The 15,725-nt window shown below is 45.4% G+C and overlaps 1 protein-coding gene across 1 annotated transcript in view; it reads left to right on the top strand.

Annotated features, from left to right (window-relative positions):
• efnb3b (ephrin-B3b) overlaps nucleotides 1-13,765 on the top strand; it is a 91,139-nt gene extending 77,374 nt beyond the window's left edge. Inside the window, exons 3-5 of the mRNA XM_033609840.2 lie at nucleotides 5,082-5,174; nucleotides 7,901-7,963; nucleotides 12,859-13,765. Coding sequence (XP_033465731.1) covers nucleotides 5,082-5,174; nucleotides 7,901-7,963; nucleotides 12,859-13,292 — 590 coding nt within the window. The 3' untranslated portion in view covers nucleotides 13,293-13,765. The remainder of the gene's footprint in view (nucleotides 1-5,081; nucleotides 5,175-7,900; nucleotides 7,964-12,858) is intronic.
• The last annotated feature ends 1,960 nt before the right edge of the window (nucleotides 13,766-15,725 follow it).

Below are 15,725 nucleotides of genomic sequence, written 5' to 3'. Positions count from 1 at the left end.
TGTAACAGTAGGGTCAACTTCAGCAGTGAGAATGGAGGCAGAGGCGAGGTTTGGCCCAGCACTGACCTTGGTAATAACAAGAGAGACACAAAGAAAGACTCTCATCCACTCTGTGATCTTTTCTATGGACTAGATACACACTCCTCCCCCGGCCTGCCTGGCTGCCTGCCTCCTTGTGTGCAGGGCCACGGCGCTGTGCAGTCTGATTGAGGTTGACTGCGGTATTATTTCATTAATTAAGTTTTTCCACTTCCTCCGCCTCTCCCTCCTGTCTTCCTGTCGAACGAGGGTGGCAGAGCGACGCCCTTCCTCTCCTCTGTCCTCTGGCGCTTCACATCCCCCCCATCACTGCTGATCATTGTCTCAATTACTCATCCCTCCTCTCCCTCCCCTGTCTCCCTCTTTCTCTCTCTCCGTTGTTCTCCCTCCCTTTCTCCTCTTATCTCATCCCAAATTGCTCTCCTCCCCACTCTCTTTTTTTTTCTCTCTCTCTCTGTCCTCCCAAAGTGAGGCGGGAAAGATTTGACGCCATTTCTACATCTCTCCATCTTTCCCGCTCTGATCTCTGTCTCTCATCAGGATTTCACAGATGTTCTGTGATTATTTCTACCTTGATTCTGTGATATCTATTCCCCCTCAAGTGCGAGGAAAAATTTCCGCATTTGCTGTGTTTAGAAACCAAGATTGGGTAAAGTGGAATATTTTCGATCCAAGGACAAAGCACCCATGATCTCTTTGTTCACTCCGTTCCTGTGAAATTGAGATTTACAGAAATAGTGGCACCTGTAAAACGCCTAATGGATTTAAGAGGATTTGTGGTGATACAGTTCACTGTTTTAACAAAAATTGCTTTTGTGGTATTTGTGACCTGTTGATTACGATGTTAAAAAAATAACTTGCATTTGCAAAATCACATATGTGGAGGCTCTCCTGGTTCAATTTGGCTCCCCTGCTCTCGGTCTCTGTCTCCCCCTTCTTTGTATCCATTACCGCACCACTTTTCCATAATGGAGACATTAGACTCTTTTACCTCTCTGCTATCTATCATGTCATTTAAACTCTTTCCTTACTTTCTGTTTTTAACTTATGTCTCTTCTACCACTTTCCCCTCTCTCTATGAATCTTGTCAACCTCCCTCCTTCTCCTCTCCTCTCCTCTCCTCTTCGTCCACTGGGCTGTGGGTCATCTCGATCGTCTCACATAGTCTCCTGTCCCCATCATATCACCAACAGCTTGTCACAGGCAATCAGTCTCCCCGCCTCGCTTCCCTGCATGGCCTCCTCCTCCTTTCCTCGCCCTCGTCTTCCTCACCACCCTCGTCTCCCGTCACCTTCTTGTCCTCCTTCGTGTGTCAGGAGTTATTACTCTCAGGAATCACAGTCCTCAGCACATCTCTCTCAGACCAGTTAAGGGTATTTACTCCATCCTTCATCCATTTCTTTAGTCAGAGGTTGAGCGCTTGGTTTTTGCCCCTCGGCCCATCTTCATCACATTGGTACCCTGTTGTCTGGGGATGCAGTTTAGGGTATGTATGTTTTCTAGCTTTAAGACAGTTAAGATAGATGATAAATATTAAATCATTCATATACTAACCGAGTCATTTTGTCGTCATACACTGTGCCTCTGCACAAGAATATGTAGTTAATGTAAAAATTAAATATGATAAAATTCATTCAATTAGTTTATTAAATAAAATAGATATTTTTATACATTTACAGTGGAGACAGTCCCACATAGAAATAGATATTATTTTTAAAAAATATTTTCATATTTGATTTGGTCATTATTACGTGGAAATCTACAAACAGATGCAGAAAAATACTACAAATAAATATGTTTTGTTTGTGTTTCATTAGTTATTAGGACCACATGTGTCTGCCTCTTTAATGTCTATTTTATTATGCTTTAAAATGAAACAGTTATGGTAATTTTTGTATGAAAAAAAATAGCATAATGGTGTCTTAAACACTTAAGTACAAGTTGTGAAATTCAACGAAATATCAGATGGGGCATAAATTGAGATGGAGTGGGTGGAGAGTAAATGTTCTATATACTGTTATACTGTTTCATCCAATACATTGGACCCTGTGCATGAATAGATTTGTAATGTTATCGCAAACCTCTCTTACTTTGTTTCTGTGACGTTGCTTGTATGAGTGTTACAAGTCAGACTCACCAACAGCACAAACCTGGTGCCACCTGTTTATGAAAGGTGCACATTGTAAGATGTCTCACACACACACTTTAAGAATAGTGGTTCTTGCATGAGGCCCAATCTTTAATATATCTGGAATGCCTCTGAGCATCCCTGAATAATGTTCAAAATATGTTGCTACAACCGGAATTTGGCATCTGAGCAGCCAGAGATATTTTAGAAAAGTATTTTTGCCCTGATGAAACTAGAGCTGCTCTGAATTTGGCACACTCCATTTCCATTTATTTGAACTTCATTGAAATAAATTTAATTTTCCTCCTACATTAGTGTAGCAGAAATTATTACACAGGTCTCACACAGGGAAAAAATACTATAATTTAAAATACTTTGGTGACACAACAAATAGTAGCAAAACTTGAGAAACTTTTCACAGCACTCCATTTAAACCTTCTTTATTTATCCCTTCATCCATCCCAGTCTCCTGGTTTTCCCACCGTACTGCTGTTCGCCTTGACCCCCGCCTGCTTCTCTCCTCCTCCTGCTTTCACACTCTGCATCCTGCGGAGATGGAGGGAGAGAGAGTGACGGAGGTGTTAGAAGTAAAGCTGCCTCTTTTTCACACCTTCCCTTCTCTCCCTCCATCTCTCTCTCCAGAGCCATCCGCCATCCCTCCCTCTTTGCCTCGCTTCAGACAGGCTAATCTATAGCCTGAAGCCAAGTGGTGGGGGGAAAATGATTTTTTATATTTCTTTAAGGAGACAAGGTGAGGGTTAGCCCCGAGGGCTAACGCAGGGAAAATAAGGATAGACGGGTGGTGTGTGCAGGGGTGTTTGGGCGAGCTGGTGGACAGAGGAAGAATATGTTTTCTGTATTTTCTACCAGCCACTCTGGCTACACATCAGCAAGAACTGTTTTTAATGTGATTGAACGGCTGTAGTGATGAGTGAACATTCGTGTGCAGCTGCAGAGGTGTGATTCTCACTTTGAAGGCCTCGCTCCTCTTTTCATCCTCCTTTCATTTGTCTGACCTCTGTCACACAGTTCCCAGTAAATTACCGGGATAAGCTTTCAAGCCGTACTAGTGATTTTCACTGTTCACACATGCGCTACATTCATGAATATTTTCATCTTGCGCCTTTTCACACATACCGTGGCAATGCCGGGAAATAGATGGAGTAAGGGACAGTACAGCAGATGGCTGTAATGCAACACTTAAAACCACAGAAGAATGAATAGATAATAGATAAGAAGATGGGGTGAGGTCGGATGCATTCTTGAAAAGCTTGTTAGCAGAGGTGATCCTAGACTATGGGGGAGCCCCAGACAAAGAAGCCCCTCAAGGCCCCTAGCTTTTAGCTTGGACACCAGATCTTCTGCCACCATCTTGTTGGTGAGTTCTCATCACTCTCATCACATGATGACAGAAATCTGACTCCTGCGACTGAAGCATCTGTCCAAACAAGTGTTGAGATTAAAAAAGCAAAGCAACAGCAGGGGCAGTGGGCAAGTAATGTAATCAGTGTGCGCCATGTAACACCAGCTACCCCGGCAAGCCTAATTTATTGTTGTCCTTGCCAAAATGTGCCAATGTTGTGTAATCAGGGGCCCCTTTTCCTGAATATTTTTTTTGTGTGGGCCCTAAACATTTGCCTGGTGTGCCTCTCCTGATGGTGCACCCCTGCTTATCAGTCAACACCCACAGAAGCATTTGCATAATGCTAAACGGCAGAGTCACAGATTCAAATATGTCTCGTAAAAGGATTTTTCGTCAGATCGCCATAACCCTTTATGTGCTTGTCCTTGTGGCAGGAAACTGGCAGTACAGATTTCCCGAATATCGATCCCTGCTCCTGAACATTTCAGGGACGGACTGCAGGTGTGAAAGGGGCCTTTACACTCATCCCTGCATCTTCATCTCTCCATCCCTCCGCTGTTTTCTGTCTGATCCCTCCATTCTGATTCCCTCTGTGTCTTCCTCCCTCCTCCTCCTCCAGCCTCTGTGACCTGCAGACCAGTGATCTGTAATGCATTCGCTGACATGCTTTATGTAAGAATAAGTGTTACAGGGACTGATGCGCGCACACACACTCCCTCTTGCCTGTGCACTTAGTCAGCACTGCTTGACCTCCTTCGGCCTCCTTCCTGGCTCCCCTAGAAGGAAGCTTGTTCGATATACGGGTTAGGATGCTGATTTGAAATGTGACACTGCCGTTCTGATTGAATTGTTTCAATTTTTTCAGTGTAATAATAGCGCTAATAGCTTAAAAATGCATATTAAATCCCTCATTGCCTGTATTACCACATCAGTCCCTCAATTTCAAATCGAAAAATTCCCTTTAATTCGCGTAATTAAAACATAAGCAGTGATAGTAATGGGGTATTTAAAACTGGAGCTCTCACTCATTCAACACAGTCTGTATTCTAACCGGTCCAGTTTCTTTCTACACACAGTGTTTTGTGTCTCAGGGGCTCCATTTTATTTTATATGCGCCCTTGATTGGATTACATCCCCTTTTTTTCCATCAGCCAGTCTATGCCTGTCTAGATTACCCCCCTCTCCTGCTATTTTCCCAGCCCCAGCAGCAATTGCATTCGACTGAAAGCGGTTGAGTCCATGCGGCGCGGCAGGGGTGTTAATGCATTCCAGCGGACTGCTAAATGAGGACTTATTAAAGTGCTGCCGCCTCGTAGTTTGACATTTCAGAGCTTCTGGTGGAGTTTTAAATTGCTGCCTCTGCAAATGTCACTCGCTGACTCTGGAATGGCTGACCATATGAATAGAAGCTGTTGTTGGCGTCGGCTATAGATTGAGAGAGAGAGTGAATTTGTGTGGCTTTAACGGATGGGTTTTCACTGTGTGTGTGCCTGTGTGTATGCCACCCTGCTACTTGGCTAATTGTGCAATTTTGTGTTTCCTCCCCTCCAGCTACATCAGATGGGACGCGTCAAGGCCTGGATAGCATGAGAGGAGGAGTGTGTGCCACGCAAGGCATGAAGGTGGTCCTGAAAGTGGGGCAGAGTAAGTCCTCTCAACTCTCTCGTCCTACATTACTTTTTCATTCTCTCACACACACACGTGAGCTCTCCCATATGTGTAACTCCTGGACGCCACCACACATGGACCCTTCTTCACACACTCCCTCATAACACACACATTGTTATTCATGCATCACGCACAACCGCTCACTTAACACACAGTGTGACTACAACCATTGGCTCCAGTCCACTGCATCTCACACCATCTCCCATCTGTACAGCACCGAGCAGTACACATTCCTTATCTGACACGCAGCCTCCTCCACTTTTTAAGCCATCCCTCTTATCTCCCGCTCTCTTACACACACATACAAAACGCACACACACACACACGTACATCACTACTCGGCGCGCGTGTGTTCTCTGAGCATATTAGGAATCATTAAGTGGTGAGAACAGCGGAGAAGTGTGGGATCAGTCAGCTCTAATGAGCCCTGTTGACTCCCTTTTCACTCTGCCTTTTAACTACCACTGACTCACGCTGGACACACACACTCAAACCCACACTTTGACACTCACACATCCCTGCGCGGGACTCATATTACAGGTATAAACATTAGCTCACATACGCGAGGGCATGAGCGCACACATGGGGCGCAGACATGCAAACTGAGGTGCTCATGCAGGCGTGCGGACACACCAGAACACACACATTTCCCCTCACAGCTGACCTGCCAGGAGCAAGCACGATAACAAAATGACTCCATTCAGTGTTAAAGCACGCAGTCAGGGATTTTTAATGACTCGTAGCTGCGCACACTTCTAATTTGTTTGGAGAAATATTCACAGGTAATGACCCTCACATGCAGGCTTTTCAGAGAGGCGGCAGGAAAAAAGGTGCATTTAAGCATTTTCACTGACCTGCGCATTCCTGCACATAATAGGCACCTGTCCTTCACACGACCCCCCTCACACACACATGACACACACACTCACCTATTTCTATTCCTTTAGCCTATCCTGTGTTATCAGGCCTTATGTATTGTTGGTGATCTTCAGCAAAAGAGCCAAGTGGCGCTGCTGTGGCTCTATCAGGCCACAACATCAGCATTGTCAGCTCGGCTCAATAGAAACACACACTTTCATTTTCCCATGGCTTTTTCACCACATGGGCGATGGAAATGCTACCCCCCCACACACACACACATTCAAGCCTCTCTGCCACTTTTACACAACTACTACTATGAAGAGGCACACACACACCTCTTTTTAATTTGTCATCTTGCCTTTTTTCTCCTCTGTACTTCCTCCACTTCTTCTCGATTCCCTCTGCATTTGCCTTTTTGCCTTTTTTAACCCCTTTTCATTCAAGAAACATTGCTTGCTTCCTTTTTAAATTCCCCTTTTCCCCGTCCTCATCACTTCCCTTTCACTTTGCATGCCAGCCATCTCTCCTTCCAACTCTCCCTCTCAGTCCCCCCTCTCTGTTATTTCCACTCTTCCTCTGTCTTTCTGTCTTATCTGCTATGTGGCTGAAAGGTCACGTCTGTATTGTTTGTCATCTAAATAAGCGGCGTGCTGCCTTGTGGTGATCTCTGATGAGATATGCCGCTCTGCTTCGCTCCAAGGGACACACACACACTCGTGAAACACACATTTGCACCCTTGCCCCACACACACACACACACACACACACACACAAACTGACTTGTCTTCCCTTATTTTATTCTTTATCTATCTTGCTTGCTCTCCATCTCTGTCACACACACACACACACTCTCTCTCAGACACACACAGCCTGAACCTCCCTCCGTTAGCCCCTGTTGACCACACAGCAGTTTCTATTGATCCAGACAGCACCGCCCCTTCTGTTTGGTCGACTGTCATGAGGGAGCAACCAGCCAATAGCCTCACACTTCTCTAAATGTCAGTATGTATAGGTTGATGGCTGTGCACACACACACACACATGCACACACACACACACATTCACCAGATTGTGCATGGGTGTGACGCAGTGAGTGGTTTCTGTGGGTTTATTGTACAGTTTTATCCATAAGCACCCCATCGTCATATCCATTTAGCTCTCCCCTGCTGCTGCAATGACCAATAACAGCCTTTCTTCTTAAAATGTTGCATAAATGGCAGAGCTGAATAGTCATATCCCGATATAAAACTCTATTCCTGCAGCCTACTGTTAGCCAGATGGCTCAGAAGCGAGCAAAATTAGTATTTTCTGAACCATCTCTTTCAGCGGTGAGGAGTGACACTTGTACAATGGTTGCATCTGTGTGTGTGTGTGTGTGTGTGTGTGTGTGTGCGTGCGTGCGTGCGTGCGTGCGTGCATGCATGCGTGCGTGTGCTTGCATGTGTCACATAAACGCACTTTAATGCCATCACCATTACTGAGGGCTTGCTAGACAGATGGCCTGATTTAGCGACTACAGATTACAAGCCGTTATGGCCTTGTGTAAATTCACTCTGGCCAAAACAACAAACGGCCTCTCTTTAGTTCCCCATTCAAACAAATGGAAAAGTGCTCATACACGGCACATTGAAGCCCAATCAATATGTGCTCTCCTATAATGGGAATGGAAGGGGGGGAAGCCTTTATTAAAGCTCCTCTGTCGCTATTTCTCTTTCTGGCTGGCTCCCTCTTCGCTAATGTCACTTATTGGTTCCAATTCCGAGAGCCTTGGCTGTCGCGGAAGATAGTCTCTGTATTTCTTCCACTCTGCTCATATTCCACCCTTATTTTTTCCCTCCACAGGCCCATATGGGCTGCCTCCGAAGAAGGAGCCGCCAGCGGGACGCACCACCAGCAGAAACCCAGGTAAGCAGGAGACCAAGTGAAGATAATCCACAGCGGATCCATACACAAAATGGATGGAGGGAGTAAGCAAAGACTGGTAGATAGAAAGAAAAGCAGTGGGGAGAGGGGAGGGAGAAGGCGACAGATGGAGAATGTGCAGCGGTGACATCTGTGGATCTCTCTATTTAATTCCATATCTCTCTCTCTCCCCTGCTCTCTTTCCCTCTCCTCCCGGTCTCTGCGCCCGGCCCCCCCGAGCTAAGTGCTGCAGGCGGGGAATGGATGGCTAATAGCTACCTTGGGAGAAGGACAAGAAAAAGAGAGGGAGGAAGAAAGAGGCAGGGAAAGGGAGAGAGGGTGGCAGGAGAGAGGGCTAGACCGGCGGCGACATTTCAGAGAGTTATTATTGTCATTAGTTTGGGTGGCCTGGATTCTGTAGTTCCGTCAAGAGAGAAAAAGAAAGAAAGAAATGAGAATTACGGAAAGATGAGGGGAGAGAGACGAAGAGACGGGGAGTGATGGAAGGGAGTGGGTAGAAGTGGGAGGCACATAAGGAGGAAAACGAAAAGAATAATTGAAAAGCAAAAAGGAGAAGGGAATAGAACAAGGAGATGGAAATAGAGAGAGGCTAGATTCATGCTCTCCCTCAAAGTCATTCAGTGGTGGAGAGAGAACATGATCTGCTCTCAGCTGTGTTCATTTCTCCCTCTCTCCTTTTTCCCCCCGTTTTTGGTGGTGAATTTGTGTACAATGCCAAATGCATGAATCAGGGCATTCACACGTTGTCCCATCACTTGTCCATACCTCACGTAGGTGAGAACTGCATGTGTGAAGGAAGCAACAATAGTATGCATTGTTTTTACTAGAATGAGACAAACAGCACTGGACACACTGCAGGACTGATTTACATCACACACATAATGAGGGATTTTACACATTCGTGACGCTCCGACGAGGACATATTAGCACACACTTGTCTGAAATGATTGTTTTGACTCCTGACACGATAGTTATGCCAGAATTTCTAATCCTCATGTGAATCATCTCAGCTAATAACTGGAATATTGCTGGCTATCCGCAGTCGTTTTGTTTGTTTGTCTCATCTGGTCCTCTCTAGGGATGTAAACAAATGCATGATTGGGATATGAACGGATAACGCTCTACAAACAAAACCAAACTCCTCCTCAGAGTCATAACTCAGTCAAATCAAAACACACAGACAGCACATACACAGACCAATAACTCACTCTTTACAGTGGTGGCTGGATCTGAGTTGTCTGTTGGGGATAAAAGTCCGTGAATCTGTTTAGAAATCACAGAAAATAGGTGCTCCTTAAAACTTAAGAGCTTGTCTTTGTTCAGTATCACAGTAATCCAGTTGATTCAATGTAACGAGGAGCTGCTAGTAAGTAAGTTTGCCCAATGTAAACTAATAGCCTTCAGCATGGAGGTGTAGGTAGTTTAAAGGGACACTTTGAATCCCCAAATGACCATTTATGCATCAATTACTCACCCCGTGTTACTTTGAATTCATGAAGAAAGCTTTGTTTTTCTTGCATGCCTCCACGGTGAAGAAAGGATACAGAAACAGAGAAAGTTCTTGATGAATTGAAGTCATAGGGGTCCACATTTAACAACAGCAAAACTATATCAAAACATCCGTTTACAAACTCTGACACAACTCGTGCACTATGATCCAAGTCTCATTTATCCAGTCATATGCTGAGTACTTCCAGAACAGAGAGCCCTTTCCGATGGGAGCCTGATTTAAGCGAAACTTATCTATGCTCTCTTCAAAGCCAGACTCCATTGACAAAAACAGTAATTTTACCTCGCTGGACACGGGAGCTGCTGGTCTACCACTGCCTAGATCGGTAATTTGTTGGTGTTATTGTGTGACTTTGGTGAATCCAAACTAACCCTTCAAAACACCAAAGTCACACAATAACATAAACAAACTAACAGATCAAGGCAGTGATGGACCAGCAGCTCCTGTATTCAGCAAGGTAAAATTACAGTTTTTGTCAATGGAGTCTGGCTTTGAAGAGTGTATACTTTAGTTAGGATCCCCATCAACAGGACTGTCTGTTTAAAAAGTACTGAGTATACAACTGGGTAAATACGACTTGGATTATACCGCACAAGTTGTGTTAGAGTTTGTAAATTGATGTTTTGATATAGTTTTTCGGGTGTTAAACATGGACCCAATGACTTAAGTCAATCAGGAATTTTTGGATTCTTTGTTTATCATGGAGGCATGCAAGTAAAGCAAAGTTTTCTATAGAAATTCAACATAACACTCAGTTAGTAATTGATGCATAAATGGTTATTTGGAGGGTGAAGTATCCTTTTCAGTTTTAATATTCAGGCATTTGGCAAGATTCATTCTCAACAAGTTTTTATCACATTAGTTGAACCGTGCAGGATGAAGCTCACTGTTGTTGCACAGGTGATAGTTTTACTTCATGATCTGATATTGAAGCCTGGCACTGTGCACAACTTGACAGTAATAAGACAATGATGCCAATAATGCAAGTTTAACACAGCAATGAGCAATCTAATCATTTTTAACAGCTTCCAACCTAGACCACACTTACCTCCAGTATAAAGCTGAATACAGACATTTGTGTGAAATAAACAGATATAGATTGATAGCATCTTTGCATAACACCCCATATCCAATCAATCCAAGACGTGAAATTCAACCCTTATTGCCATAGTCAATGGGGCAGTTCCTCATTTTGAGACTGTGCTTTTCAGATAACATGAGTGAAACTGTGAGAATTTTTTATCCAAAAGTACTAAAAAGATAGAATGGATGGATTTTTCAAATGCGCTGCTTCTGCATCTTTTATTGTATAAAAATAAAAGGTATTCATTAGGAACAAAAAAAAACAGAAAGAGCAAGGGTGTCAGGAGCGTATGCAACCACAAAGTCCCCGGTGCGAGGCCAGGCAGGGGCCCTTGGTGCACATCAAGCTCTCTCTGTATCACCATAGTGGTTGATAAAACACCACAGAGCACACATGGATAGAGACAAATTAATTCATACAAAAAAAAGCTATCTTGTGTGGGAAGCTGCGATGAAATGCCACGATGCATCAGAGTTACTGGTGCTCCATTAATTATGTAATCTTCTCGGATCCTCCTGAATGTATTCATATAAAGGTTGTTGATGGAAACACGCACTGATTCACACTTTATGCTGACAAAATCTTCAGATATTTGCATAAAACATGTGCAACACTTTGGTGGGAAATGATAGTGTCTCTAGCATTATGAAACAGTTCCAAAAAATATGTTTAAAAAACTGTATATATGATTGACTGTGTGAATCACACTCAAAAAATAGAGGGGGAAGTACAGCTGGCTCAACAGCGAGGACAAAACTATGTTATCACCTTGACCTTTTCTTTCATTTTTGACCTGTTGAACGTCTCTGTCTGAGGTGAAATCCACTAATGAAATAAAAAAGTGGGATCAAGGGGAAAAGAAGGTGTCAAAGTCTGGACTTGGAAGATGAAAAAAAGGAAACACAAGAGGGAGTGAGAGGTGGAAAATAGGGGGAGCGAGAAGAGAAGGCGGAGGAGGAAAGGTGAAGGAAGAGGATATAATAAAGAGAGCCGGTGAAAGGCGCCGATCATAATGGAGATGGAGAATGAGGGATGTTGGGTTAATGGAGGGAGGAAGACAGCGGGAGGACGAGAAGGGAGTGTAATCGACGTCTGGTATTAGCGCTGCTCTCCCAGTCAGTCCAGCCCAACAGGGGGGCCCAGCAAGGTGGTGTGTTTGCATGTATTTCCTTGCGTGGTTGTGTATATTCAGACCTTAGTGTGTCCGTGTGTGTTTTGTGTTGCTAGGCACTGAGCTCAGAGCAAGGTAGGTCATTACAGCTACAATAACCCAAAGATAGAGAGAACCACGGAGAGAGGGAGGGCGAGGAAGCAGAGGAGACGCAGGAGAGAGACGGACAGGGAGAGAAGAAAGCGATGTGTGCCAAGAATAATGATAGACCAATCCAAAGGCTCTATATAGCAGGGACTCACATTACCGGCCTTAAGCAGTACGCCACACACATTCACACGGTCCTGTGCCAGAGCCTTAGACCCCCCCACCCCACCTCACTCTATAAACATACACACACACACAAAGATGCACATACACACGTCCAGACCATCATTCACCTGCTGAGTTCTGACCCGACCTCCTGCAGAGAAAACTCGGAGCCCCAAGGCTGTGAAGATCTTAGGTTTCAGGCAGACACACAACAGGCAGAGGGAGCAATCGGGCTGACAAACAGAAAGATAGCGTGACAGACAGTTTGATAAACAGACAGACAGATAGAAAGACAGACAGGCAGGCGGGAAGGCCAGCAGGCAGGCAGAGTGTGTGGTCTGGTGGTAGGAGCTGAACCGGGGAGGCTCTCTTCATGTGGTCGGCTGTAATGCTAAGTAAATACAGTTGTTAAGGTTAGGGAAATAGAGTGTGTTACCTTGATACACACTGTGGCTTCGCCAGGCTGTCCACAGGAGTATATACTGCACGGGGCTCTCTCACTCCAAGTCTATGGACATCCCTCTCCATTTTACAAGCGCTGCTGTCCACTTCATTACATCAATAAAGAGACCACATATAAGCATCTGTGAGATTTGCTGCATACTTGCCGCATTCCACTGGGTTAAGTCTCCGCAGCCTTCACTAGCAGAGCTAACCCAGTGCCATTACTCATGTCACTGTGGTTCAGAACCATAAGGATTGGTATGTTTGTTTAAAAGCTCATGAAAACACAAATTGTGAAAGCAAGCTGTGTTATTGCTCTGATATATTCATGATGATTCATATGCATATATAAATCAAAGAGAAAGCAGCTTGTGATACTGTGGATGTTGGAGTAAGATTGCTCTGATTTGTTTCAGGCGGAGCAGGGAACTCCACCCAGTCTCGAGGACCCAACAGCTTTGGGAGCGAGGGCAGCGGTGAGAACGGCCCCCTTCAACCCTCCAACATCGCCCTCATCGCCGGCGCGGCAGGAGGCTCTGCCTTCCTCCTGCTGGTGACCGCCGTGATCTGCGTGGTGTGCTATAGGAGGCGGCACGCCAAGCACTCGGACACCCACCACCCTCCGCTGTCGCTGTCCTCGCTCACCAGCCCCAAGCGGGGAGGGGGCGGAGGCATCAGCAGCTCCAACAACAACGGTTCCGAACCCAGCGACATCATCATCCCACTGAGGACGTCGGACTCAGCCTACTGCCCGCACTACGAGAAGGTGAGCGGAGACTACGGGCACCCCGTCTACATCGTCCAGGAGATGCCGCCTCAGAGCCCGGCCAATATCTACTACAAAGTATGAGACGGCCGTTGCTCTGGCCAACTGGACACATCCACCTCCCTCTACCCGTTACCGACCAATCCCCTGCTCCAAATGAAGCCACAGCAAAGCTCGCCATCACAGCTCCGACCCTGAGCCTCTCAATACTACCAGTATTGCCCCATGGACCCTCCCCCAAATCACTGCCCCGTGAGCCCGGCCACAGTTGTGTTTTAGCTGAATAAACCACCCCACCCCATTCCCACACAACTGGGCCACCAAGCGTGTGTTAAGGGCAAAGTCGTAGCCCTTCTTAACAAGGCCCTCACGAATGGGCAAGAGCCTCTGAGTGCCCCCTTCTTGTTAACTCAGAGCTAAACGAGACCCACCCGTGCTGAATTGAAGAGTCGTCCCCATACCGCCAGCGTGTGTATGTGTGTGTGGCAACACACTTTGTTTCTAGGAGTATGGACCTGGCGTTGGGACTTGAGATGTTTTACAAAAGAAAAAGAAAAGGACTACAACTAAAAAAAAACTACACCCTTGATCCCACTTAGCGCCAGAGAACTCTGATTCCCAGAGGCCATACCTGCCTAGCCCAACGCCCCACCCCTCAGAGCTCCATCAGCCAACCAGAGACCGGCCCCTGCCACTAACTCACCAATAGGATTCTAGTTTGTTTGTGTTCGTTTCTCCTGAGAAAATAGGGGGCCTCGGACTCACTCAATCAGCAAGCCCCGGGCGGCAGTCACATGACCAGGCCCAGGCCTGAGGAGGTCTGACCAATCGGTGACACTCAGAATCTTGTATATTTTAATAATGTGCGTGTGTGACTGCGCGAGTGTGCATACAACTTGGATAATAATTATGGCGCTGCTGCTCCACATTAGAACGTGTGCGTGCAGTTAGTGTGCTTTCAGTACAGCAAGTCTGCATATGAGTTTGCATATGCACGCGTGGGGTTTAGTTTGTGTGTGTGCTTACGCTTTGTGTGTGAGTGACTGTGCGTACGTGTGCGTTCTTTAGACTTGTCTTAAATACCAAAACAAAATAGTGAGCGAATATCAAAAAAGTGAGATTTTTTATCGCTATCAACACTTATAGATTATATATATGAATATCCAGTAAATAATTTCTAGATGTTTTTTTTTCTGTTTTCTATTGTTTTTATTATTTTTACCCACTCTCTTAAACTACACTTCTGTTGCTAGACATTTTTTTATCTGCTGTTTTTGTTTTTTTTTCCACAACTTAGAACGACCTTGTTTCCTGCCTTTTCCCTTTGCGTTGTATATTAATTTAATCCCTTTTTTAATTTTCCCGGCGAACAGAGGTTGTGTCTCTCTTCCTCTCTTCCCTCTCTCATTCACTCCCTCCCTCCCTTTTTCTCCCCACCCCCCCTCCCACCCCTCTAGGGTCTCTGAACTCTGTGTATATTTTTATAGCTCCTTGTACTATGCTGTAGTTTTGAAGTTTAGACCTCGTTTGTGGAAGTGTTGAGGTAGAACCATCTATGAAAGTTTTTTTTTTTTTTTCAAACACTTTTTTTGAAACGCAGAAGTGAAAAGAAGTGGGGGGGGGGGGGGGGGTGGTGATGGCGGGGTAGAGGGGGGGTGAGAGGGGATGAAATGAAAAAGAAGAATAAAGGGAAAAGAACAGGGCGAGAGAGAGTGCTGTCTGGGGAGGAGGAATAAAGCGGCGTCTGAATGCAGAACTTTAAAAAAAAAGAGAGAGAAAGAGAGGAAGGGAGGGAGGGAGACAAGGAAAGAAAAGACTGTGAAGGAATTGCACACTAAAGAAAAAGAAGCTGAGGGGAGGGGAAGGATGGGAGCGGCAGGAGTGAGAGATGAAGGATCCCAAGGAAGGAAGGATGGAGAGAGCAGATGACAGAGGGACTGGCGAAAGGAGAGAAACATTTTCTTTGAACGGAGGGGTCTGAGCCTCCTCGACGAAGGCGACGGAACCAACAGCCAAAACGGATTTTGGAGGAGTTGAACTTTAACCACGGAAAGGAGAGATCTCATCACTCACTCTCTCTCTCACACACACACACACACATCTACTGTGACTCGGTCACACTTAACGTGAGGTGGCACATTTCAGATTTGCTCCTCCTTTTCCGCCAAAATTTGTGTTGAAATGCATCTCACACACACACACACACACACACACACACGCTCTCTCGTTTATTATAACGACACACACACAGTACAGTCCTAGCTGCGGACGCACACAGGAGAAATCACACAGGAGAACTCCCCCCCCAGCAGTCGGTACACTCTGTTTGACACACACCCCCCCTCCCACAAAACCTAACACAAATTTCACACCTTTTAATGACTGTCACAAATGCCTACTGATTGCATTGAATGACATACATTCTCTCTCGCTGCCGCTTGCTTTCTCATACACTTTCACCCACACTCAACAGAAACGCTGATTGCTTTCATATGACTCTATTTCTGTGATTAAGAC

Source organism: Epinephelus lanceolatus, chromosome 22, assembly GCF_041903045.1.
Source record: "Epinephelus lanceolatus isolate andai-2023 chromosome 22, ASM4190304v1, whole genome shotgun sequence".
NCBI lineage: Eukaryota > Metazoa > Chordata > Actinopteri > Perciformes > Serranidae > Epinephelus > Epinephelus lanceolatus.
The sequence above is the reverse complement of the archived record's forward strand: the minus strand, read 5'-3'. Positions and strand labels throughout refer to the sequence as shown.